This window comes from Perca fluviatilis, chromosome 3, assembly GCF_010015445.1.
Source record: "Perca fluviatilis chromosome 3, GENO_Pfluv_1.0, whole genome shotgun sequence".
NCBI lineage: Eukaryota > Metazoa > Chordata > Actinopteri > Perciformes > Percidae > Perca > Perca fluviatilis.
In genome coordinates this window covers 1474612-1502297 of record NC_053114.1, presented here as the reverse complement: position 1 = coordinate 1502297, position 27686 = coordinate 1474612, and the positions used below count along the sequence as shown (strand labels likewise).

The window sequence follows — 27686 nt, the reverse complement described above, 5'->3', positions numbered from 1 at the left end:
TGCATATTTATAACTGTATGTTAAAACCATGATCTATAGGTTATTGAATCAGTTAGTGATAGAGAAAAGAAAAAGCAAAGTGTGAAGTGGCATCTTAACCTGAATGGACATATGGATATAGTGGAAATAAAATGTGTTACCAGTAACATGACAGTCTTTAACCACTTGTCTCCACTCTGGCAGTTAGGTTCCTTTGCGGAGTCCATGTGTTCCCCAGTGGTATTTCCTTTCCCTCCTAGTTTCCCTAATGATAGAATATTTGGGGCCTTGTGGTAAACAGAAATAGCAACACTTCTGAAGGACAGGCTTCTCTTTTTGCACCACACGTTGAAGAAATAGAAACTGCACTGTGTGTGTGTGTATGTATTTTATTGAGAGGCTATTTCGAGTCCTCCTTGACTGACTGACTGACTTGGTTTTTTTCTGGTCAATTACATTGCTCGCTTTAGCATGCCCAAGCTAATGCAGGCTGCTGCTGTGTAGGCTAATGCATTTCTTATCCACTTTGATTAGCTGTGGCGATGCCTGGCTAAAGCAATGACATGCTGTCTCACACACAGCCGAGAAGACGAGAGGTTTAGATGACTCTTCTTGCTGTGGAGGCTTCTTGTGTGCTTGCTACCTCTTTCATCATCCAGACTGATGAAGATTGAAGTGCAGTAGACAGAATTAATATGAGCCTGGGCTGTTCCTTAATCACAAGTTTTTATGACACACATGGAATATCCCTCTTCTATTTGATGTGATTATACAGACATCATATCTGTTTTGGCAAAATTACGCTTGTTCTTTTCAATGGTGGTTTCATCACATCCAGAAATATGGCTTTATTCATTACAGATGTTCTTCTTCACACAAAAAGTGAGCACTATGTGTCTATGATGATGCCTCATTTTAGGGGAAATTCATAGGAAAAATAATTCTGTTCTCAATGGAGAAGTGCACTTGGATTACCTCTAGTTGAATTTCCATAATAACAGAACCGGAGCATCACTTTCCTTCTTTGCCAATGAAAACAGAAAACATCTTGCAGTTGTAACTACAATTACAATTTAAAATTCCACCAGCCACTCTTTCTATTTTACTTAAAAATAAAAAAGCAAGAAATTAAGAAACTAAGTTTTTTTTCTTTCTTTCAGAATCTCAGAGCTGGAGGAGGAATAGCTGTCTGTAATATTGTCTCCCCTTTTTTCCAAGGCACATACCAAACACGAGGTAATATCTGATACTTCTTTATGAATTCACATATTCCTTTCTTAAATTTCTTGCAACAGCTCTGACAAAATCCAACCCAAGTGTATAGTAATAGTTTTATTGATTGGTCCTCTTTTTCTACTTAGGCCATATCTCTTCTTTTTGCTTGGAGGCGGCTATGACTAATTATCACAACTATTTGGGTTTTAATATTATAAAAACCACAATTTCAGTTAATTGAAATTAGCTACAATGAGCCCAGCACAGAATATGTAGTGAGATCAGAACTGCATTATACAACTCTGGTTCTGCTGACTCAAATTACTTAGTGTTGAGGGGTAAGGCGAAATATAAAATGTGTTTTATGTGTATCTTTACAGGGAAGTCAAATTGCAATCACGTTTTCTGTGTTAAGCAGTACCTTCTAGTGAATGCTTTGGTTGATGTTCTCTCTTCTCCTCTCGCTGTGGTCTCTGGAAGAGCTCCTAATCTATTGGACTTGAGAACTCTTCCTGTAGGGACGCCCCAGTAATCAGGCCTGAGCTGGTCCTTCCAAACCAGCAAACCTCTGGCTGCCTGCCGTCTGACTGCTGGGCCACACACCCGCACTTTTGATGCTAAAAATGCCGCAGAGGCAGAAATTACACTCTATAAATACAGAAATCAAATAAAACAATTTCCAAATATTAGCCTTGCAATCTACTTTCCTACAGTCTTATAAAACTGCCTTTGTTGCTCACAGTAAATAGGTTTCCCTCCGCCCTGCCAAGTTAAACAGTAATGTTGGGTCAATGGCAGCGTGGCTTGGCTTAATTAAACTCAGTGTTGATTTGCAGAGACAGGGTCCAGACCAGAGTCCTGATGCTGTTCTTAATGGTGCCAACACTTTATTAATGCTGGTCCTACATGAAGACACACTCATGCTGAGTTGAGGACTAGGTTATTATAACAGCAACTTCCACACACCGTTAGCTTATTCTAACTCTGTTACACTTTGAGTGCTTCTGACTATTATTATAAAAATGAATATGTTCCTGTAACCAATCATACTTTTAGATTTACTGCAACCAAGGTGCAGGACCTCAGATACAACAGCTAAAAGGCCAGTTTGGTTAAATCCAGTCTCTGGTTTATTTAGCTTTATTTGTAAAGCTTTGCTTATGCTATTTTGGTAGCTTTGACATTAGATAATAATTTTGTACAGCTTCACATACCTCTAGTTTACTGGTAGTGTTATTTTAAGGTCTGCCAACACATCCTCATACCTAAACGACAGAATAGGCTGATTTCCAGTGACTCCCAAAAACAACATATATGACCGTTCTATTGCTGCATCTGCATTTTTAACACATGACAGCATCACGTGATCGTGGTGCCAGTTTTAATCACATGACTGTTCTATTTGATGTAACGGTGGCAATTTTAAACACGTAGTTAACGTTGTGAAATGTAACTAGTTAAGTTTAGGCAACAAAAATACTTTCAAAAAACATCAGGGACTTGCTTAAAAATAGTCACGTAAAACTACTAAAATGAGGATGTAAAGGCATTGGGGACGTCATGGGCGTCACTGCAAAAGGTGGTTCATTTCAGAAAGTGGCCGTTGACTTTTGGTTTCACACGAGACACAAACCCCAGTCTCCTGAGTGAAACGATACTTTGTCACCTCACTTTGTCATTTGCTCCCGTGATGAATTACTACAGCCACGAGAGGTCGCTGCCTAACAGCAAACGTAAACAGGAGTCATTATGAGCTGCTTGCACAATCGACTTATACGGTCGATTTCTGGGAGAGGACCGTCTATTTCAGGCTGTTAATGTCTTTTAGAGAAAATATTTCTGAATATGTACATGATATTGGTTGATTGGTTGGTTGGTTAGCTGTAATTTGTTGTCATACAGTAGCTCTTTTCAATTGATTTATATGGGATTCAGATTATCAAACCTTTCAGTATTGGTATAGTAAATTTAGGTCAGTAAGAATTCATAATGTCAATAATATCTGGTGATTTTGGTGACTTACTGTACAAATCGAAGTCAGCTTGCCCTGCTGTAGCCTGGCTGTTCAGGCTGACGTTAGTTTCCCACAGTAGCACCCGGTGTGATCTCATGGCTTTTAGCAATTATACACCCTAATCCCAGGTGACCCATCTGATCCCAGATGTAATATCTCTTCTCATGCCAGAAATTCAGTGAAATTGTGCACATTTGCTCACAGCCTAATAATTCCTTCCCAGAACAGTCAGTTTGAAGGATGGATGAGCTATGCCAGCTGCTAACAAAATCTAACCAATTCTGAAATCACACAAACATTTTATCAAGGAAAGAAAGTTTACATTATAATAAGGTTATATTATAATGTTAACATTGGCTGCATTTACAAGCACTTAAAACTACATCCTCACCTATAATGAGAGGAAGGCTTCATTCTGATTGTGTGCAGTACTTGGGTTCCATTAAATGATACTCAAACACTGAACAACTGTAGGCTTGAATAATGGCAGTTACAAGTTAGTAGTTTCACAGCGCAGTGGAAGCACCCACTTCTTCCCCTTCTATTGATCAGGAGTGTAAGTGTAAGTAACACTTTATTTATATAGCACTTTTAAAAACACGCAGTTACGAAGTGCTTCACACACACATGCACATACATATGAATAAATAAATAAAAAGAAGCATGAGTTGCAAAATACAAATTAGTTTAAAAGACAGCATAATTGGGGTGCAGCACTTTACACAAAGGCTAAAGTTTGAAGGTGGGATTTTCTCCTAAAGTGTAAGCTGTCAGCATGTGATCGTCTTGGGTGTCGAACACTACACATTTCTAGAAGTAGCTTCAAGCTTCCCATAAAAAAGTTCAGCCATTTGAAATGTATGCCAAAGCCTTGAGATTGTGTCAGTTATTCATCTCCATTATCCACTCACACTCCACTTAAAATGTTGCTGTAAAATGCTTTAGTGGCACACTCCCTTGATGTTCCATTTGTAAGGAGCAATCTTTGATACTTCTGTATACTATACACCACTGATGTGAGATTGATACAGGATGAATGCATGTGGAAGGACTTGTGTAATGATTCCAACTGAACTTTACTTGTCCTGTATATATCCCAACTTGAAAAAAGGCCACTGTTTACCCAGTAATCTCAAAGAGGTGTGTGTGTGTGTGTGTGTGTGTGTGTGTGTGTGTGTCTGTGTGTGTGTGTGTCCTCAGGATAGAGGCCTCGGATCTACTTTCCATCGCCTCACAACATTAAAAGGATGATATTACTTTGCTGAAAGCACAGAATTTCAATTAGAACAGGAACAAACAAAAAATGTTAAAGAATTCATTATAATATCATTTAGTAGATCAAAGGCTAGAGAGATGAAGTTATGGGGCTGAGAGATGAAAAGATTGTCTGTGCAGATCTACAGTATATATACTGTATATGTGGTGTTTGTGTGACTGTACTGTATGATTAGAAAGTGCTGTAGGCTACTTACCACTTGTTCTGTAGATATTATACTGTACATCTGTTTAAGTTTAAAAAAAATTACATCATGGGCACCTGATTAGCTCACCTGGTAGAGCGGGCGCCCATATATAGAGGTTTACTCCTCGACGCAGCGGCCGCGGGTTTGACTCCGATCTGCGGCCCTTTGCTGCATGTCATTCTCCTTCTCTCTCCCCATTCAAGTCTAAGCTGTCCTATACAAATAAAGGCCTAAACTGCCCAAAAAAAATCTAAAAAACAAAACAATTACATCACTTTACTGTAATCCAGCCATTAAAACCAGGAAAGACAACACTTGTGTCAAATCACGATATCCAAAATCTAAGACGATATCCAGTCTCATATCACGATATTGATATAATATCGATATATTGCCCAGCCCTACAGGAACCCCCAGGCGGCATTAATACATTGCTGGGGGCCCCACACGACTAGGACGAGTAATGTGGAGTGGAGCTAAGGTTGAATGAATCTGAATTTAAGGTTGAAACAATAAACAAACGAGAGTGCGTTCAAATAGTTGGTGGGAGGAGCTGCTGCTTCAGGAAGGCTTTTCCCTTTCAGTATTCCCATTTCAAATTTTTCTTTTACTGATATCCTCAATGTTCAGCATAGAAACACAATTATTTCAACTTAGTTTCAGAGACATCATGTTTTCTTTCCATCAGTTTGGCATTGTGGAAGCTCTAAATACTACAATACCCATGAGCCTCCACTACTGTAGCTATGGACCAGAAGCTAGCCAGAGACGCAAATCTGAGCTGTTGTGAATTCAAAACACTTTGTTGGGGCAGTTGGGAACAAAACACATCAGCGTGTTGTGATTGGGCGGTGGAGCCGCGGTATCGAAGTCCGCCCAATCATACACCCGCCCGACCAAACGCAAGTCAATCATAGCTGTCAATCATGACGTGTCACCCTGTTTTTATAGCATCAAATAACTAATAAAAACCAAACTTATCAGAAAAATGAACACTTGAACAAAAATTAGAAACCATCTTTTGGAAAAATGTATTTGACGCATACTTTAATTTTGTTTTGTTTGGCCCATGTCCCATCTGCTAACATGTAGGGGATGGGGTTTATGATCTAGGACGTGTCACTTCACTTCAGTATTACAGCTGATAGTTTGGCCCATGGAAACATGACAATGGAAGAGAGCAAAAATAAACATATTATGTCAGTATTGAAAGTCTAGCTGAAGACCAATTACTGTTTTTATGAAAGGAACAGAGAGTGTGGAAGCATAGCCATATTTTACAGGGCAGCTTGTGTTTCCATCTGTGTTGCAGGCATGACATCAGTGTCTCTGTGTTGAGACAGGAAAATCTTATCCCACTGCCACTGTCATAAAAGCAACACAATGATGAAATTACATCACAGTGGGTCAGTAATTAAATGAGTAGACTGCTGTCTTGGAGATTTTATAAGGCTGGGAGATTGTGAGTAACAGTGTTGCATGCTGGAGAATAGGGTGTCAGTAGCCATGTTTTCATTCACATACTGTATTTTTATCAGAAAAGGTGGATGAAAACGGAAAAATTCGATAAAAGTTTACTTCACACAAAAAAATGGGATGTGGAAACACTTTTGCCTTCTGTCGTAGCAAAAAAATAAAACTCACATGACCGATCAGCTGTTTCCGCTGTTTGCATCTCCTGGATATTCCCATAAAGTGTCTTTGTCCCAGTATAACATAAAACATAGCCAATAGTTGCTGACATAAAAGAACAATTAAAACTTGCCCAACCGAACCAAATTCTTGAAGACCGATCTCAGTGTTTTCCCTTGTACATACTCTTCCTCTGATTGGCTTACCCTGGTATTCTTACCCTCCTCCAAAGTACGCTGGAGGAGGGTCTGGCTACTCCACATAGCATTCGGGGATGGGAGGAAAACGTGCTCTGGTTTATTGGCTTGTTTTGGTGGAATGCTTACGTTCAAAAGTAGTTTTAATCGTGCAATAGAAAACTCTGATTGGACAGATAGTCTAGCTAGCTGTCTGGATTTACCCTGCAGAGATCTGAGGAGCCGTTAACCATAGTCCTCACAAATCCACCAGAGTTTAAAATGCCAACACAAATGAAGCCCAAGGCAACGGATATCCGGCCTAAATGAGTGAAATCTGGCGAATTTTCCGGCGGCAATGGAGCAATCCCGGAAGTGGATCGTCAAGAATATACAGTAGACTACCCTAACTCTAACCAATCAATCAGAAGCAGAGTAGGATGGGTCATGCCTTCGCCATCCACAGAAAATAAATATTGCATGCGGTTAGATGGCCAAAGCGACTTCTTTTGTTTCCGGTTAGCAACCTCTACTTCTTTTACTCTGTTTACTGGCGGGTTACAGCCATGCGTAGCCTATAGCTCCAGCTTCTGATGAAACTACCCTTTGTATATAAAACACATTTTGCCTCGACATAAACATGTACACACTCACAGAGCATTTTCTATACTCTCATCTTCATAGACACTCATACTTGACACATTACCACAGCATCTTCTGGTTTTCTAACTGAATGGGGGAGTCGGGTGGAATGACAGATGACACTTAGAGCCATCTAATCTCCCTGGCCTTCAGCCTGGCATTAAATGGCTGGGCTGCTGGTGGAGGGAGATGCGTTTAATTATAACATTTCAGGCAAAAACTCATTAGCTTAGTGACCTGCAAAGCAGCAGAGGCCAGCGTGGATACTCAGGCTGCATAAAACTAGAGGCTAGCCTGTCTTAATGAGGGTGATGAATTCATCACAGTCCGTGCTCTTGCTGTGCCTAGCAGCAGACAATAGCAAGACTTTGTTTCATTGCCCCTGTCTTGCTATAAAAGACATAATAAGCCATAGAAAAGGGTGAAGTGGAACATTTTGAGATTGACGGTACTGAATCTCAGGTTTTGTCATTGGGCAGATTTACAAGGAAACTCATATGCCGCTGTCGTTGCTGGTTGGGATGTTTGTATTAACGTCTGCTTATTCAAAGATTGTGTATTGTGCCAGTCAGAGCATAATTTGCATAAGAAAATGCTAATTTCATCGCTGGTTCTTTTAAGTAGCCGCAACTCCATTATGTTTTTACATAAATTGTCATTCGCTTTCCTTACATCAAAGAAAACTCGTATTCACAACTAGGCATGTGGGGAGGGGCGGCACATTGAGTGCTACTCTAAACAGGGAAGTGTTAAACACTTCAGCCAGTAAACAAGCCTGATCTCACTCCACCTCCCTCGGGAGCAGGACCACCACATGGCCTGGCTGTTTACCATGTATAAGTTCCCCTTAAGAACTTTTGTAAAAACTCCACTTGTTATGAGAACTTCAAAGTCCGGGCTAGCAGGGGAGAAGAATCTTCTAACAGTCTGCCTAGTTATGCCTCGAGCAAGAGAGCCTCGTTCTCTCCCTGCTGATGGGTACGATGCAAATAAGATGCTCGAGGAGGAAGGACAAGATTGAGCAAAAAGAGAAGTATAGCAGAACATGGAGATGAGCAAGCTGCAGGGAAGGTTAAGACGTGAATAAGGAATGCAATCTGTGTCATCAGTCCTTAACACTTCTGCAAACAGTGATGAAACAGAAACTCTTTCATCTTCCAGCAAATGGCCATGAATCTGGCCACGGCTGTTTCCTCACTGACAACCAGGCCCAGCTCTATACAGTAATCTACCAAACCAAAATGAGTCTTCACTCTTGCACATATTGAATACTAGGGGTGTCTCAAGAAGTGTATTATTCAACATTTGTTTTAGTTAAAGAAGGAAAAGAAAATTGCAATACTCAATACTATCGAATCACAATACTTCTAGAATCGCAATAAATGAAAATCGCGATACAAATCGAATCGGCACCCATGTATCATGAAAGAATCAATCCGGGACAAAAGCATATCGTCCCAGCCCTATTGGACACAGTGGTTACTTTATTCTACTGGTAGCAGAATAGGGGGGGGGGGGGTTACCTAGTGATGCATGCTGGGTAGCATCAGCTTGACACCTTATTGATTCACTGTTGGAGGGACTGGAGCAGAGGTCATGGTGGGGCCAACACAATTAGAGATGAATGCATGGTCTTTAATGAGGAGGAGGGATGAAAGGGTTGCCAATTACTCTGTGCTGCTTTGTACCGAAAACAACCTGGTGCTGTTAAGACCCAGCATGATTAACCTTCAGCAGCTCTGAATGTGTTTATTCTTTACATGAGACGATGTTAAAAGAAGGGGGGACCTGTTAATTAGTGCTGTTTTTTTCTTTTAGAATTTGTTATTTTTACACTTATTGTTAACCCCGTTTATTGGTCTTTATAGGGGTCAACGGACCAGTGTTAAAGGGGCCCTGTCATGGTCTTTTGCACACTGGATGCTAAAAGTTATTAAATGTGTGGTACTGTGTATGTGTACACACACACACACACACACACACACACACATGCAAACACACATGGGGGATAGATGTAAGAGTTTCCAAACCAAGAACAATTGGAAGAATAATTGCCTGAGTGTACTGCCTCACTCCCACTGCGTACACTTCATATTTCCTATGAACTGCCCAGTACAGTCATAGGCCATAGTCTTCTACTGTCACCGACTGAGGATTTTGTAGTAGTATTGAGTTAGGTGCCTTGCATATGGTGGTTATTTAGAGATCCTGTAAATTAGCAATGTATCAATCAGTCAAGTATCAGTTTTATTATCAATATATCCATTAGTCACAAGATTGAAATCTAGGAATAGTTTAAAGTGGCCTAATTGTTAGACATTTTGGGAAATATGCTTATTTGCTTTCGTGCCAACAGTTTGCTGAGAAGATCGATACCTCATATCTACATTGTGCAGAGCAAGGCTAGCTCTTCACCTCCTGTTTCCTGTTTCCAGTCTTTATGCTAAGCTAAGGTAACCATCTCATGACTCCAGTTTCATATTTATCATACAGATATGGGAGTGGTATTGATCTCATCTAACTTTTAACAAAAAAGAAAATAAATAGGTTTCCCAAAATTTCAAACTGTTCCTTTAAGCCTGTCATAACCATGCCTTATGTTCATGTGAGAAAACACTGGAGGTAAAGCATTAGTGAATTTATTGACAGCTATATTAGCCATCAGAAATACTGTTTGATCATGTGCTCATGATGCAGTCATGTACAACATTCAGTATACTTTATGTGTAGAAAAATGCTAGATGAAAAATCAGCTCCATTTACCAAAACAACAATAAGTGGCATTCTGCTATTATATAGGCATAACAGATATGAAATCCTTTACAATCCAACCTTGGAGAAGTGTGTTTCACACCCTCACAAAGCATTGTCACACTTCCAAAGATCCACAGGAATTGGATTTCATGGGTGAGATAAAGAGGAGAGCGTTTGGCTGTGAGGTTCGCTCAGGGGGCTTAGCACTTCTTGTTAAGGATACATCCAGACAACGGGGGGTATATTTTGAAGTGAAAGAGAGGCGTTGAGAAGGTCAGAGGCAAGCATAGATTAGAAAGAGCTGTTTCATAAAAAAAATTTCAGGCCTTTCAGGAAATTAATAAATATATTTAGAAAATAATTTTCCAAAATGCTAAATATGCACATAATGAATAATAATGTTTGAATACCATTATTTAAAATTGTTTTTATTTAACAAGCTGAGGACCTGAGATACCAAAAAATACACCCCATGATCAAAGAAAATCCTACAGATTCAGCAGTATGTAGGTTGTGTTTCAGGCTTTGGATTAATTTTGAAATTGTATAACCAATGGTTTTATTTAAATGGCTACATAAGTTTTATTATATAATCTGAAAACACTTGAAAATTAACAGAGGTTAATAATTCAAAAGAGACTCAAGATAATTCGGTCCTGTGTTGCCATAAAACTTTAAATGAAAAACATTAAATTGTGCTGTTCATTGTACCAGATTAGGTGTGACTTTTCTTTTGGATGTAATGTTATTAAAACATACAGTATAGCTCGGCCTTGTAAATGTTTGTGTGAGTGCTGGCTGCTGCAGCCCGTTGGCTCATCCCGTGGGTTGTATTGATTTTTACGTCAGCAAGATAGAGTTTCTGCCATAGTGACATATTACATCTGCATTGATCAGGACAACTTGTCCGGGATGTGAGATGTAAATGTAGAACAGGCTCCATCGTTGTCCTGCAGACTCTGCAGCCTGAGACGGAGATTTATCTTCAAAGAGAGAAAATTGTCTATAAATTGGTAAATTTGTATTTTATTTGTGTTGTATGTACTTTATATTCAAGCCTCCATTTATCACCAGTGTTATATATAAAGCAGGCCAACACACTAGATATATATTGTCAGTGTTGTCAAACTGGAAGATCTTCACATCTAAATGTTTAATGTCATCTAAGTAATGGCATAAGGGGTAGTAACCATAATATTTAACACTGGCACTGACAGCAATAACCGAAAGAAGAAGGCGCAGACCTCTCCAGTCGCCTCTCCATCAGCTCTGCAAAATGTATGCTAAATTGTCTATTTTATAAATATTAGTTGTGCTTTACTGTATGTGGTTGACGTTGGGCGGTGATGGCATGTGGCTATGAGTCTTTTATCAGGATCGGGAAATCAACTTGCCAGACTCCTGACAACTCTGCTAGCCTGGGCTAGCTAGCCATCTCGCCAATGAAGTTTTCAAATGTAAACACAGAGGAAAAGGTGGAGAAGATAAGCTCAAGCTAGCAAGACTATCTCCGTGGCCATCTGATGATGAGTCTCTGATCAGGATAGGGAAATCAACTCACCAGTCTCCTGCTCATTCTGCTTGCCTGGCTGGTTAGAGTTTTCAAATGTAAACATCAGAGTCAACTCAGAGGAAAGGGTGAAGATGGCTACAACCTATGGCTACGATCCAGACTACATGGACAAGCAAGACCATCTCTGCATCCATCTCCATCTCTACATCAGAGGAGGCACGAGGCCCGCGTGGAGGAATTGAACACCAACTGCAACTTCTCTGCTGGGCATCCTGCTAGCCAGTGTGCAGGCGTCGGACAGTGAGCTGGCCTCCGTGCCTGTGTACCTGTGACGTTTTCCAGCGGGATGTCGGGAGCTGTGGTGTCCTTCCACCGAGACTTGGATGGATCCTGCAGTCCTGGAGCCATTCAACCGGGTGACTGTTGTGTTGATCTGACGGCCACATTCTGCTTCATGATGAAACATGCACAAGTTCAAGGAGCTGATTGCATAACATTTAACAGGAATTGTAGTTCGTTCGATTTCATGTGGCAAATAAAAATTGATTGTTGATTGATAATATAGTGTCAGTCCCAGTTTCAGCTTTTTATTCCTGGCAGACTATAGAGTAGTTTTGATTCAGCTTGATTATTGTGAATCAAAATGTTTCAAATCGATTATTGCTAAAACCATTGCATTATGTCTTTTAGCAGATCAACGCATTATTATCAACACAATAACTCAATTATTACAAGTGCTAGAAAACGTCTTCTGCTTTTCCCCAGAGAGCATTATAAAGTGACTTTAAGTGTTCAATTAAACTGAACAATCTCCTTAAGTTAAACTGAGCAATCACTGAAGAAGACATGCTGAAAGAAATGTCTCTTCTCATGGAAATAGCAGCACAGGAGTGTAGTGCAAAGGATTTTTTTTTTCTCTTTTCAAAATATTTGTGTCTTGCCATCAAATCATCCAGATTGTAAAACGGATAAATCCTTGTGACCCTTAAATCCCAAATATGCAAGGAGTCTTTGTTGCAGTGTGTACCCTGAACTGACTTGGCAGGGTCAGCTGGGATCTGAGCTGGTGGTGAATTGGATGGGTTAGAAGATAGCGTGCAGTCTCTTGCAAACCAATTTCAATTATATGCAATGTAGCTCTTAAATGTTCAAGGACAAATAAATATGAAATGTAAGGGTGTATTCTCAATAGGAAGCTTTTAAACAATCACTCAAAGGGAGAAGACCACAATACCATAAACAACTAGCTTTTAAATGTATTTTAAATTCTTCCTTTATCTGCTGTATGGGGTATTTGAGTGACTGGCGTTCCATTATATTATATTTGATTAAATATAGAGGTCATTTAAATCAGCAAATAATCACCAATACATTTCTACTGGTGCATGACAAATGTATTTCTCCTATCTCCCAACCCTGTGAACTGGCCCTGCAATGGGTGGGTTTGGTGGCTCAGCTCTGGGATCCACATGCTGCAGTAATCCAGAGAGGGTTAGAATAAAGCCTGGCTTCGCCTCACTCTCTGCCCCCTCCCAGATCAGATGAGATTAGGAGAGAGCTAAGGCGCTCTTGGGGAAGCCAGGGCTCAGAAACACTAAGGCTGAGCAGAGGAGGGACAGAGCAAGGCAGGTGGGCACTCCTGCAGGAGGAGAGAGTGGGAGAGCGGAGTCGAGTTCACTGAAGACTGCGGGGCTGAATATTTATGTTGGTGCATGTGAAGGAGTGTTGCTGTGGAGGAGAGTTTGGAGCCAGCTAGACAAGGTGTGTGATGAAGTAGATGCACTGGATTTAACTCTACTGTTAGTGTGCTTCTGAGTCCTTCCTGATGTGTTTAATGTAAATACAATAGTCACAGATTAAATTCCAAGGGGCCAAAAAGACTTTGGAAAAGACTGTGAAGAATGGAAGGGAATAGCACTCCTGCACTCTGCTGTGACACAAATGATGGATCAGTCCTCTGTAACAGTGCCTTTGGCTTGGTTGTGCATTTGTGGGTTGGAAACCTGTGAGAGATCATGTCCTGGACTAGCAAATACTGCTGGTTGTTCAGGGAACCTTTGTTTTACTTAATGCCTTCCTGGTGAAGCTTCTTGCTGTCAGGTGGAAAGAAGCAGCTGGTGTATTCATCCTTCCTGGGACAAAAGTGAGGAAAGCCCGAAGACACATGGCAAGAATGATCCATCTGGTCGAGCCAAGGTGGCCTAGAAAACAGCATTCTAGACGGTTGCACAGTTATATTTGTACAGAATCATTCGAAATACTGTGTAAAAATGTCTCCAGAAAACAGCCTATAGTAAAATATATAGATGTACTTTATTCATCCGTCATTATTAAACTAGGGACAGTGTATGTTAAGTCCATTCCAGAGTGCAAAGCTGTTCTGCCAAAGTACTAACTGGGATTTCTTGATATTGCCTTCTGTCTTGGTGCAAGGGATCTATGAGTTTTTGTCCAGTGATGCTTTTGTGAACATTCACTATACGATTTGTGCAAGAATTTAAATGAATTTGCTGAATATAAAGGTTTTTTTGCCACTGTTAATAATAACCCTGTCTCTATCTCGCTCTATTTCAGCAAGCCATGAAAAACTGACACTGGAGTAACAGCGCTGACAGTGGAACTATGTGTTAAGGATTGTCTGTTGAACTCTTGACTACCTGAAGCCCACTGATATTCTTCTTCGGCTGTTAGAAGAAGTTGTTTTTGCAATGGGGAGGAAGAAGATCCAGATCACCCGGATCGTAGATGAGAGGAACCGACAGGTCAGTGTCTTATCCTTTTGTCATCTAATTTTACATCTTAGCCATTTAGTTGTATACTTATTCCATTGCACTGTTGATCCTTTCCTCAGTCTTCTGTATCACAACACACATCCATACAAAACACACTATGTTTCTGCTGTGGTAAACAACATCTAGAGGAAGCTTTGGTTAGCTTTTATGATATGTGATGTGTTAATGAGTGGCCCTGAATGCTGCTAAGATGCCACTCTCACAACTCGTGATATAACGGAGTTTGAAGATTCAGAGGAGCAACAAGCAGAGTGAAGTTGCCATTTTAACAGTGGCCCTATCATAGTTTTTATTAGAGTGTCCTGTAGAAAGACCAAATATTATATGAATGTATTGACGGGTTCATGGACAATTTACAAAGGGATCCCTCAGAGAGCCTTCTTTGGATCCCCTTAAGTTTGGATAAAAAAAAAAAAAATCCTAAAGATCCCTCTCAGCCATTTTACTTTTGAGAGTGCGTTGGTCACAGCTGGTGGCGACGGCAGTAATTTGGGGTTAGCTGGGTCCGGACGGCACCCTGTCATTAGCAGGGTGGGTCAGTGTTAGGGACACACAGTGGCCTTCTCTCCTCACCGTCTCCTTGCGCAGCCACACTGCTACCCACTGGAATCCCTCTCTGTCTGACTCCTCTATATATATCACCCCCAACAGCACAACAAATACCAGCCTGTCTGAAAGGAAGGCGCAGGCGCTGGAAATAGGGATGTGGCTGGAAAATAAATATCTGGGATGATGTTTATATTTGATGTTTGGTTGTCTTGGCCAGAGCCTTTTTAGATAGACACTGCTTTAGCTGTCAGGTGGGCATCACCGGAGCCTGCTGTATATATAGCTTCTTGTACTCTATTTCGGGAAGTTGGCTTGTGTTCTTGTTTTATCTTTAAAGTGCATCAAGTGTTTTTAGCTGGTTTTCCTCTTTTTTAAACTACCACACTATTACACACTATGCAGAGTTATATAATAATGACAGTATAAAAGATGAACCAGCGATACACCAGTTATCAGCAGTCAAAAGTATATTCTAAAAGAGGAACAAGGTAGTTCTTTGTTATCTCTTTTCATAGAAATATATTTGCAAGTCAAGAAAGCTCAAGAAATAAAGAACATGATTTAAAAAATCATTTAGGATGTACAGTAACTATGAAAAAAGAAACCCCAACTTTAACGGTAACTGCCCTTCGAATCATAGTGAGAATTGTTGCATCCATTTTCCCACTATTATCTAATCCAGTTACTGTAATGAGATGCAGCATTTATTCAGTGACTACTACCGTCCCAGATGCTTGTGGCATTAGTGCAAATGTTCAGCTTGGTTGAACATGAACTTGGTTGGCCATCTGATGCAGTCTTTGCTCCCTGCCTGGAACATGTGAGGTTGCAGGAGCTCCAACATCTTGGCTGAGGACATTTTGCTTCTCAGACATTTCGAAAACAAACTAAACTGCACTGGAGACCAAATGTGACATTATATCATCCCTATTGGGAAAATGTCCAAATGTTTTATAAAAATAGTCTTTTATGACTAAATGGGAGACTAAATCACTTGTCAATAGCACATGTCTAACTCTATCTGGCTTCCTTTGCTATCAAATATAAAAAGCCACAATGCTATCATGCATATAATGGTACTCTTTGCAGTTCCCTAGGTAAAAGCCTTCAAGTTGGGCTGGAAGTAGAGAGCAGCTGGATGTCACTAGATTCCACACATTTAACCCAGCAACTGACATGCTTTGGCTTAGGAAGGCTATAGCTTCCACTCTGCATATGTCACTTATCTGACTTCCAGTCTTGCCCATTTTGGACGAAGCATACGTTCCTCCAAGGAGATCAAGGCTCAGAAGTTACAGCTGATTGAGGGGATGTTTCTGTTTGTGTCTTTATTTCAGGGGGCAAGAATAGTGGCAATGGATGGGAGGGGTGTGGATATTTTCTGATAAACAGATTAAATATCTCTGAAATGCACACACACTTGCTTGAAACACCACTGCCAGTCTGATTAGGAGATTCCTCCTCTTCCTAACCCCTCTTCAATGCCATGTTTATAGGATAATTTAGAATTACCATCAGTGAACTGCAAGTTTTGGCAGAACACCAACTATAACCTTTGGAGAGACTGAAACTGGAAAAACAAACAAATTACAAACAATTTGCCTATTACTCTGCTCCTCCTCCATGTGTCACTGCTAACGTGTTGTAGAATTTGACTACAACTTGAGGGGAAATTGTAGTTGCTGTTAGTATTTATATTATTGAAGAAGCAAGACTCTTCACTTTTTATTTTTTTTATTTAACCTTTATTTATTCAGGGAAGGTTCACTGAGAGGCAGCCTCTCTTTTGCAGGAACACCCTGATCACATTCACACAGTTCCACATTCATACCTGGAAGCTGCCCAGTACAACCACAGTCTGACCTGCTGGTCACTGAGCAGCTCCACTGGAGCGGTTGGGGTTAAGGGCCTTGCTCAAGGGCACCTCAGTGGTGGTAATGAGGGAGGGACAAGCGCTGTTCTTTCACTTTCCCCACCCAGATTTTATCCTGTCGGTCTGGGGATTGAACCGACAACCTCCCGGTAACAAGCTCGCTTCTCTAACCTTCAGGCCACCACTGCCCACTGCACTTCATCAACAACTTCTGATACAGTGCCTTTAAGCAAGTATCTTAACTTACCACTGTAGTAGAACGGCTAGGTAGCCAACAGTAGAAGACTGTGTTTGAGCTGCAGAGCTGTGAATATGTAGAAATGTAAGAAAATGAAGCAGGGAAACATTAACTAAATACACCTGATACTCTGCATTGCTGGAAGTCTTGGAGGTGTGAGAAGGTGGGAAGACATGAGTCAGGATCCCAAAGGCCATGACGGAAGGAAGACATTAACAGATAAATACAGATGACTCACTGCAGGGAGTTAACTGCACACCAAAAAAAGGGATGAGAGTGCGATCCATGTGTGACCTGTGACCAAACATTTCACTTAAGCCTTATGGTTGAGATGCATACTATGGTTTCAGGGAACATAAAGGTTTCAAGAGCTCTTATCATTTTGAATCACAGTACAATTAGGGCTGCACGATATTGGAAAATATGCGATATCGTTAAATATCGCGATAACGACAGTACTTGCGATAAATAATCAGATAAAGTGTACTCCCTTCTGCTGCTTTCCGTATTCTGCTAAAATACAACAAACTGTAGGATTTAAAACAAATGAAAGGAAATCATTTCCAACATTCTTTTATTGAACAAATTGAACATAGAATTGAACATGAAAGGCAGCACTAAAAAGAATGACAGTTACAGGTGAAAGTTTTTTTACAGATATTTTCTTTCAACTAACACAAAACTTGTTGTTGTAGATAAAACAAAGCGTTATATTGTGCAGCCCTAAGTACAATATAATGTATGCTTGGAATGTTTTTTAGTTTTTATATCTTCCATTAAGGTTTACTGACAGTGTGTCGACTTTCAAGGAATATGATTCAAGGCTCAAGGCTGAACAGCTTGATAGTAATCATTAAGGGAGGGTAAACATTACTCAGTTGCTTTCCCCACCCTCATTCCCCACCCACTTAATCAGTGGCATTCCAGTAGATTTCCAGGTTATTGCCACCCTGTTTTGGGAACCCCCCCTCCTTCTCGTTATCAGTTATCAGTTGTTCTGGGTAAAAGTAAAGTAGCAGCAAAATGCCTAAAATTAACCCCCCCTTGGCCTCCACCTACCTACATTTAACATATAATATTGTATGCCTTCTACAGTACAATTATGTTTTAAGTGTACAAATAATGGAGTCTTCTGGTGCAAAGGACAGCTCAGAAAATCCATAGGTAATAGAAAATGAAGAGAAAAATGGTAATGCAGACAAGCAGGTGATTCCAGCTTGGAAATCATTTAAAAAAGTAACCTGTTATTTAATTATAGTTTTTTTTTTGTATCTGTGTTGTACTTCCTGCATGTAAATTGGTTGTGCCTCTGAGTAAGCACTGAGTTGTGTGATGCTCATAGGTTCCAAGGTTCCCCCCAGTGTATGGCAAGCCTGGTGGCCCACCGGGCCTAAGCATTGGATATTTTTTGGGCATTTTTAGGCCTTTATTTGGATAGGACAGCTTAGAAGGAGAATGACATGCAGTAAAGAGCCACAGGTTGGAGTTGAACCTGCGGCCGCTGCGGCGAGGAGCAAACCTCTATATATGGGTACCTGCTCTACCAGGTGAGCTAACCAGGGGCCTGGATAATTTTTTTTAAGTAAGTAATTTTCTTCAGTTGGAAACTTAGACACTTAATGGAGGGCCAAAGAACCAAAGGACCAAGGTAACTGCCATCAGTCTGTCACTGGCCCGCACCGGGCCCCTGTCAAAAAGACACTTGCCTACGGGTCTAACAACTTTTCTGGTCAAAACCCCAACTTATCGAAGCCAAACTCCTCGTAATACTTCCCTCGTCCTTTAATGTCAAGGGACAGGGGCAGATGTTTGAAGAAAACTAGATGAATCCTTGGTTTCTGTCTTTCTAGGTGACTTTCATGAAGAGGAAGTTTGGTCTGATGAAGAAGGCCTATGAGTTGAGCGTTCTGTGTGACTGTGAAATCGCCCTCATCATCTTTAACAGCTCCAACAAGCTGTTCCAGTATGCTAGCACTGACATGGATAAAGTCCTGCTGAAATACACCGAGTACAATGAACCCCATGAGAGCAGAACCAACTCTGACATTGTAGAGGTGAGTACAGTGCAATTTAGTTCAAATGGTCTTTTCTATCTCATGTCATAATGTCAGCGTTAGTGTCGTCATTGGAGAGCTCTGACAAAATACAGTACCCGGTAAAGTCTTATTAATTTCCAGTCTGTGTTTGGAGAGAAAATTACTTTTGATGGGTGATCTATTGAAACCTATAAATAGTGTTGTTGTGAGTGCCAGGTAAATGCCTAAATACAAATATGCAATGTTGCAAAATGGTAGAAAAGATATAATATTTGAAAGATTTTGTCATTTGATAGTTCAGAGTGCATTCATGCCTTGGGAATTGATAGGTAACCCGAGACATTTGAAAGGCATTCAAAATATTTTTGTCACTTGAGGGAACACATAAATGCTGAACTTTATATACTGTACAACACAAAATACATTCCAACATTAGCTGTAACATTGGAGAGGCAGGAGAGACTACCAGGATTTCCCTGTAACAAAGAACAATAGGACTTCAAGAGGTAATCAGGACTTCATTTGCTTATACTGGTTGCAAAACCCTGAGGGAAAAAAAAAAAAAAAAAAAAAAAAAATGATAAATAATAAAGAATACAGTGAAACGTGAAAAAACTTATCCTAAGAAAATTCTATGGATCTCACACACTGCTAACATGGGTTTCTTAGAGTTTTTAGAATTACTAAATTTGGCAAGATGGTCCAACTTCCCCAAAATGTGAGAAAAGGTTTGGTGCAAAAATAATAGTTCTCTAGTTGGTAGCTGTTTACAGTATGCATGCTAACACTTTGATATAGTTTAAGGGTGATCAAGAGTCATTTTTAGCAATTAATTTAGTTGTTAAAAGAGAGATAAAGTTAATTTGTATGAACTATAAGACTTAATTTTAATGGCCAAACTTGGAAGGTTGAGTGGGTGAAAAGACGTAAATAAGTAATGACAATGGCGGAACATCTGCCCTGTCAGACTTTCAGTGCATCTTGTTGTTGTTTACTCAGAAAGTGCTGGACAGCAAGAGTTTGCAGTGCTGGTACAAAATGGACTTAACTAATAATGGAGACTGAGATTTTCTGCAGGAAATAGATAAAAGACTACTAATATGTTGGTCTTCCAACTTTGGATAATGTTCTGTGGGACCCTGCTGTTGCATCTTGGTCCCTGAGCAGCGCTGTCGTGTCTCTCACAGCACGTACTCATTGCAGCTGCCATTAAAAATGAATGGCCATCGTGACTCACGTTCTGGCTGTTTATCTAAGCTTCTACTGCGTGTTTGCCTTGCTGAGAGCCTGAATTTACTGCACGCACGCACACACACACACACACACACACTATTAAATATAAAGGAAGGAAAAGGAAGGAAACTGTGTTTATTTTCAAAGTGCCTCTTCCCCCTTCCTAAAAAAAGAGAAGAGCTTCAGTGTTCAAGTTTGTTTCAGGAGAGTCCAGGCATGTTTTCCAGCTGCTTTCTGTCTTCACTTTGTGTCTTCTGTTACCAGAATCACAAACTCAAACTTAACCTTCCCAAGTTAATCTTAGAAAACATTGTTTCTACAGGGGAATAAGACAGTTATAGGACTGCAAAGAACAAAACACAAAAACAAACCTGAAGCCAACACAGGTTTTGGGATAAACAGGAACATGAATGTGTAACAGAAAAGCCTCTCCAAAAACCACAACTGTTGAAAGCTGAATTCATCCTGTTAGATGTAAAGATAGTAACAGTAGAGGTTGTTAATATGCATTATTACACAGCTTGGTTGAATACTGGATTCTGATTGGTCAATCACGGCATTCTACACTCTGTTAGTTCTGTATAACAGACCATTCCTATGGACGGAGTTCTGATCATAGACTCTGGAGGACAATTTTTAAATCAAAACAATCAATATTTGTGCTCATACAGAGCTAATACCACTGATCAGCAGATCACAAAGGGAGAGAGAAGGGGAAACTGGGAGCGCTAACAGCGCTAATGGCAACAGTGGTAGCTATCTGCCAGATAGCGGTGCTCTTAAGGTTTTTTCATTATTATTTTATTAAGGTTGTTAATATGCATCATTAAAACCGCCTATAATGATTCTAAATAGCATAACCGCATTTATTCTCCTGCTGTAAACCACAAGCAGACACCTGTGTCAGCGCTGTAAGCCATTAGCCGAGCTCGATTTGCCTGCTTTAAACCCTTATTTGTTTTCTCCCACACATGTCACGCAGACAGACAAGCTAGTTAAAACAAAGCCTGGAAAGTGAGAGGTTGATCTTTTACATATCGGTAGGTCCATTTGCAACATTCAAACAGGATATTTGACTATGTGTAAGTAATACACTACAGGCTGCAACAGACTTCCCATGTTGTGACAGACCAGCAGAAAGCTTCTTTGGATTCATTGTTGTTGTTTGATGGAGTTAGAGGATTAGAGGTAGATTTAGATGCATATTGATGATATGATAGCAGGAATGTATGAATATGGATATGTCATGATTTCATAGGAAACCTGCATTTTAATTTCAGTTTGAATTTGAATTAAGCAATAAGTCAACTCTACAGATCTATCTAAATAAGAGAGTGATCCGGCCCCGGTAACTGTCACACCACTCTTCAGTACAGAGGAGATAAAAGCGTAATGTCAGCCTAAAATGAAGATGGACGCCTTTTTTTTTTTATGATGGCTTGCCAGCTAAAACAGCTACAAAGTCAGTCAACTGGTCAGCTGATCTCACTGACACATTACTTTTGTCATAATAATGAGACAGGTTTGTGTGCAGCAGAGTTGAGTTTCAACAACAAAAGAGCAGCCGTCCAAGGTATGCAATGCAGTCATTTCAGCCTGCAGAGCCCAGAGATAAATAAGAACCATAACAGAAAGTGAGAACTACAACACACTGAAACCTGACACTGTGGCATACAGCACAGCGGTTGGTTGATGTGGTTTAGTGCAAGTCAAATAGGATGCTTCATAAAAGAATCTACAGTGCCTTGCGAAAGTATTTGGCCCCCTTGAACTTTTCGACCTTTTGCCACATTTCAGGCTACAAACATAAAGATATAAAACTGTAATTTTTTGTGAAGAATCAACAACAAGTGGGACACAATCATGAAGTGGAACGAAATTTATTGGATATTTCAAACCTTTTAAACAAATAAAAAACTGAAAAATTGGGCGTGCAAAATTATTCAGCCCCCTTAAGTTAATACTTTGTAGCGCCACCTTTTGCTGCGATTACAGCTGTAAGTCGCTTGGGGTATATCTCTATCAGTTTTGCACATCGAGAGACTGACATTTTTGCCCATTCCTCCTTGCAAAACAGCTCGAGCTCAGTGAGGTTGGATGGAGAGCGTTTGAACAGCAGTTTTCAGTTCTTGCCACAGATTCTCAATTGAATTCAGGTCTGGACTTTGACTTGGCCATTCTAACACCTGGATATGTTTATTTGTGAACCATTCCATTGTAGATTTTGCTTTATGTTTTGGATCATTGTCTTGTTGGAAGACAAATCTCCGTCCCAGTCTCAGGTCTTTTGCAGACTCCATCAGGTTTTCTTCCAGAATGGTCCTGTATTTGGCTCCATCCATCTTCCCATCAATTTTAACCATCTTCCCTGTCCCTGCTGAAGAAAAGCAGACCCAAAACATGATGCTGCCACCACCATGTTTGACAGTGCGGATGGTGTGTTCAGGGTGATGAGCTGTGTTGCTTTTACGCCAATCATAACGTTTTGCATTGTTGCCAAAAAGTTCGATTTTGGTTTCATCTGACCAGAGCACCTTCTTCCACATGTTTGGTGGGTCTCCCAGGTGGCTTGTGGCAAACTTTAAACAACACTTTTTTGGATATCTTTAAGAAATGGCTTTCTTCTGGCCATTCTTCCATAAAGGCCAGATTTGTGCAGTATACGACTGATTGTTGTCCTATGGACAGAGTCTCTCACCTCAGCTGTAGATCTCTGCAGTTCATCCAGAGTGATCATGGGCCTCTTGGCTGCATCTCTGATCAGTCTTCTCCTTGTATGAGCTGAAAGTTTAGAGGGACGGCCGGGTCTTCGTAGATTTGCAGTGGTCTGATACTCCTTCCATTTCAATATTATCGCTTGCACAGTGCTCCTTGGGATGTTTAAAGCTTGGGAAATCTTTTCGTATCCAAATCTGGCTTTAAACTTCTCCACAACAGTATCTCGGACCTGCCTGGTGTGTTCCTTGTTCTTCATGATGCTCTCTGCGCTTTAAACGGACCTCTGAGACTATCACAGAGCAGGTGCATTTATACGGAGACTTGATTACACACAGGTGGATTCTATTTATCATCATTAGTCATTTAGGTCAACATTGGATCATTCAGAGATCCTCACTGAAGGTCTGGAGAGAGTTTGCTGCACTGAAAGTAAAGGGGCTGAATAATTTTGCACGCCCAATTTTTCTGTTTTTTATTTGTTATAAAGGTTTGAAATATCCAATAAATTTCGTTCTACTTCATGATTGTGTCCCACTTGTTGTTGATTCTTCGCAAAAAAATTACAGTTTTATATCTTTATATTTAAAGCCTGAAATGTGGCAAAAGGTCGTAAAGTTCAAGGGGGCCGAATACTTTCGCAAGGCACTGTATATGCAGAAACTGCACATAGATTCTGGCCTTTGAAAGTGTGTGAGCTTATCTGCCACAGATGTGTCGAATCACATCTCAGACATCTCCCTATTCTTAGCTGTAGGAAAATCACCCAACTGGAAAATGCTCTCTCCAGGGAATACGGGGGGCCATATTTTATCTTTGATGCAGCCCCAACAGCAACAAAACATCAACCTCACATGTTAAGATGCTTAGCGTTGCAGCTCGTGCCTCATGGTGGCAATGATCCACGTGCCTTTGGAGATCCACTAAAGCCGACTTTGACATTTGAGATGATAAGGAGACACACACTCTCAGATCCTCTAACAGACACTTTAAGATAGTCGTCAGTGCCCAGACATGATGTAGTGGTTTAAAACAGCATCTGTGGAGCCACATATAGCCTGGTGGTCCCCCCAGTGGCTAGAAATGGTGATAGGTGTAAACCGAGCCCTGGGTATCCTGCTCTGCCTTTGAGAAAATGAAAGCTCAGATGGGCCGATCTGGAATCTTCTCCTTATGAGGTCATAAGGAGCAAGGTTACCTCCCTTTTCTCTGCTTTGCCCGCCCAAAGAATTTGGCCCCCCCATGAGAGAGAGAGACATCATGGCTTTCAAACAAGCAAAGCATGGCAGTTGGTCAAGGCCACACCCCCACCCTCCACCTTGCCCCCCCCTCTCTCCTCCTCAATAGCTACAGGCACAGAAATGACACATCCTAAGGAAAGCTCATTGTGGGACTGGCTCTAGTGGCTGTAATTCTGCACCAACAGACTGATCTCATGAATTGGCGTATGTATGACACGCCAATTTGTATTCCGTTTTTGCGTGTTATGAAGACGCATAATCGCATTTTTGCATGTATATCAACGCAAATCGGCCGCCATTGGCCTATATTGCGAGTCCATTTCCGCCGTAGCGAGTGGTATAAAGGAACGGGGGATTGGGTAAGGAGGTAGGTTGAGGTGGTGGATGGGTAAAACGCAGGACTTTCACCTGGGAGAGCCGGGTTCGCGCCTTGCGTGTGGCGATTTTTCGGCCGTTCTCGCGATAACGCGCAACGTGGCGAGGCCACGTGGTGGGTCTGTTTACATCAGCTGTTTCCAGCGTGTATCATACACGTGGCTAGCTGAAAATGGCGTAAAATAACACGCCATTTGGCTTTATGAAAGTGGCATATATATTTACGCAAAGTCATGATGCCATGTTGGCACCAAGGCTGGATTTCGGGAAAGAGACTTCAGATACAGTATTAGGGGACCAATAAGGTCTATATAAAAGAGACTTCAGATACAGTATTAGGGGACCACTAAGGTCTATATAAAAGAGACTTCAGATACAGTATTAGGGGACCACTAAGGTCTATAGAAAAGCATCCAAAGAGCACCATGTCATGGGACCTTTAAAGCTATAGTGTGTAGTTTCTGTCTCCCCCATGAGGAATTCTAAGTAATGACAACAATACTGTCGGCGCGTCCACATGCTACAAGCCTTCCGTGATCGCGCACGCGCCCCCATCCCCCACCCTCCATCCCTCCTCCACGCAGTAGCTAGTAGCCAAGGAGGACACAGAGGCTGAAAAAAACATGATGGACTCTTCAGAAGAGGTCATTATCTTTACTCAAATTTCTGCGCTGGAAAGTCACAATCTCCTGAACATAGTCACACTGAGAAATCCAGAGAGAGTTGTGTGGCGCTGATAGTCTTAATTAACTTTGTAGAAACTCATTTGGCAATGGCTTGAATGTAACGGACGTTTATTAATATCTAAAATTGAACCATTTCAGAGAGTAAATATTGAATGTTAAACTGTACAAACTATTTAGTAAACTTGACATTGGCATTTGATGGCTGAAAATAATGCACAGAAGAATTGCTCATTGCTGATGATAGAGCTAAAGTTTTTGCTGTAGTTCTGTAAGAATGTAGTGAATGTGTGACAAGTGTATGTTTTGCATTGCATACTTTTTTATTTACCATGTGTGTCAGAATGTGTCAGAACCGTATTATCTGTAATTTACAGAATTTTTAAACCACTGATAGATAATTTGTTTGCCCCTGCCATTTTGACTAATAACAAATAATTGCTGGCACACAGTAACTCACATAATGTACCATAATGTAACATCCCATAATTAGACAAATGGCATACTTGTAAACCAAAAGGTCCACCAAACAGACAGACTGAGTGACAGCTCTAGGGAAAGTTGTCCTTAGTTGAACAAGCCAAACACTGCCTGTGTCCTAATTTAAACTGGCCAGCTTGATGTTTACTGTTGTGTGGAACTAGCCAGCCATTGAATTGAGCAGGAATTGAGCGTGTGACTTTTCTAAGTGGTCACCAGTTGTCAAAATGTACTTTCAGGCCTGTGGTGGTGAAAATAGACTTGCAAGTGTGTGTTTAAAGCTCCTAATACCTCCCAGTGTCTGGGAATGCAGAGGACATGTGGTGGACAGACAGACAGCTGGCTGGTGTGTTGTTCTGTCCTTTTCATGCTATGACGTGTAATGCAATGAGGAGCAGAGATGAGATGATGGATACCAGAGAAGTGATGTCATCTCACTGGCTCGCATGATGCCGGTATGATTTGATTTTTTACAATGACTCCTGTACTCAAGTCCAGGTGCTGTAAATTAACATCCATCAATTGTTCTAAATCAATTATCTAAAACTAATCTTTCTAAACCTCCTCAACAATGCCAAGTCCTTGCTTCATTTCTATTTACAATGGGGATTACATACTGTATGTTTTTTTAGGTGATGCATTAAATGTATACAGCTCTAAAAAAAAACACCGTACACTACCTGGTTAGCATGACCTATAGACTAAGTTAGCGAATAGATAATGAACATAGTGGAGCATGAAGCATGAATGAGGGAAACTTGAACATGCTGAAGATGTTTTTTAACTGGATGGCGGACATGAGTTTGAGAAAAATAACATACAGAATGAAAAACTTGTGCTGCAGAATTTTCAAACAGTTTGAACTTAAAAAAGAGAGAAAACCTGCACTTTTCACAGGCATTTTGTATTCATAGTTAGACAGATATCGTGATGTATCATTATAGGATTGTCTAGTAACATATTGATTATCGCAGAATTGCTGTATGCTGATATTAATGGTATTGTGAGCCATGTATCGTGTATTGTATCTTATCGTGAGGTACCCTCGATTCCCACCTCTAAATACTGTAATTGTGATATATTATTTATGATTGGTGACGAATACAGACCTATAAGGGACCCTCACTGACATAATGCTTTTCCTAAAAGCCCTTAACCTTGCCATCACAACTTCCCTAACCCTAACCCCTAGCCTTTATCCGAAGCAGAACCTAAAATTAATTTGAACCTGAGCTGATGGCTGATGGAGATCAGTTTCTTCCTTCTTTAAAGCATAATGTTCTTAACCAGGACCGGCTTTCTTTAGCGCTGTGTAGATATTTGTCCCAGCTGTGCTGCTGACAGTAATACGATCCTCTCCAGATTTGTGTGTGCTAATGAATCTCATTTGACACCTTTGTCTCTGTGGTGCTCAGGGATGCATAAACAGCCAACGTTTTGCCTTTTATTTCCCTGTCTATCCACCCTACACCACTATAAACACCCAACCAAGCCATAAAAATATCTGCTTACTCCAGTCCATTGTGTTTAAAAGGCTGCTGTGAATATAGATGAGTAAGTCTGTGATGTGGAGCAGCATCTCTCGAGAGCAAGACTACTGTTAATATGTGCACTACTCAGACCAGCTTTGGGTCTGTCACGCCGCCTCAAAGCTCATAAAGGCAAACAAACTGTCAGACACTCAAGAAAAGAATAATACATGCTCTCTGTATAGGCAGATGCTATTTGGCTAAAGCCTGAATGCAGCTGCCCAGCTTCTGTACATGCAAAACATGAATGCATGTACAGGCCATTGTCATTGCGTTTTACTAAATATTAAATATGATTGGCCTCAAATCAGTAACTCCCAGAGAATAATTGATAAGTAGTTCAGTGTCTTGCGTAAGAGCTTAACCATTTAGTTTAAAGAAAATGTAAACCTCCGAGAACCATGCTGCTGGCTCAAATTATGCAATTACTGCATTTTATTTTCTAGATTTCTAACTCTGTTGCAAACGTTTGGTCTATGAATGTAGTTAATGAATTCTCCAGAGCGACATGGAAACAGATGGTAAAACATCATGCCTGAGACGTCCTTGGAAAC

At 40.6% G+C, this 27686-nt stretch overlaps 1 protein-coding gene across 3 annotated transcripts in view; it reads left to right on the top strand.

The window, feature by feature from the left end:
* Window positions 1-27686, top strand: part of LOC120555617 (myocyte-specific enhancer factor 2A-like) — a 48745-nt gene that overhangs the window by 5611 nt on the left and 15448 nt on the right. Inside the window, exons 2-4 of one of the 3 annotated variants that reach the window (XM_039794469.1) lie at window positions 1140-1215; window positions 13963-14150; window positions 18691-18894. In XM_039794469.1, coding sequence (XP_039650403.1) covers window positions 14097-14150; window positions 18691-18894 — 258 coding nt within the window. In that variant the 5' untranslated portion in view covers window positions 1140-1215; window positions 13963-14096. Of the gene's footprint in view, window positions 1-1139; window positions 1216-12948; window positions 13150-13962; window positions 14151-18690; window positions 18895-27686 lie in introns of those variants that run through there. The other 2 variants (XM_039794470.1, XM_039794471.1) reach the window with 2 other exon arrangements.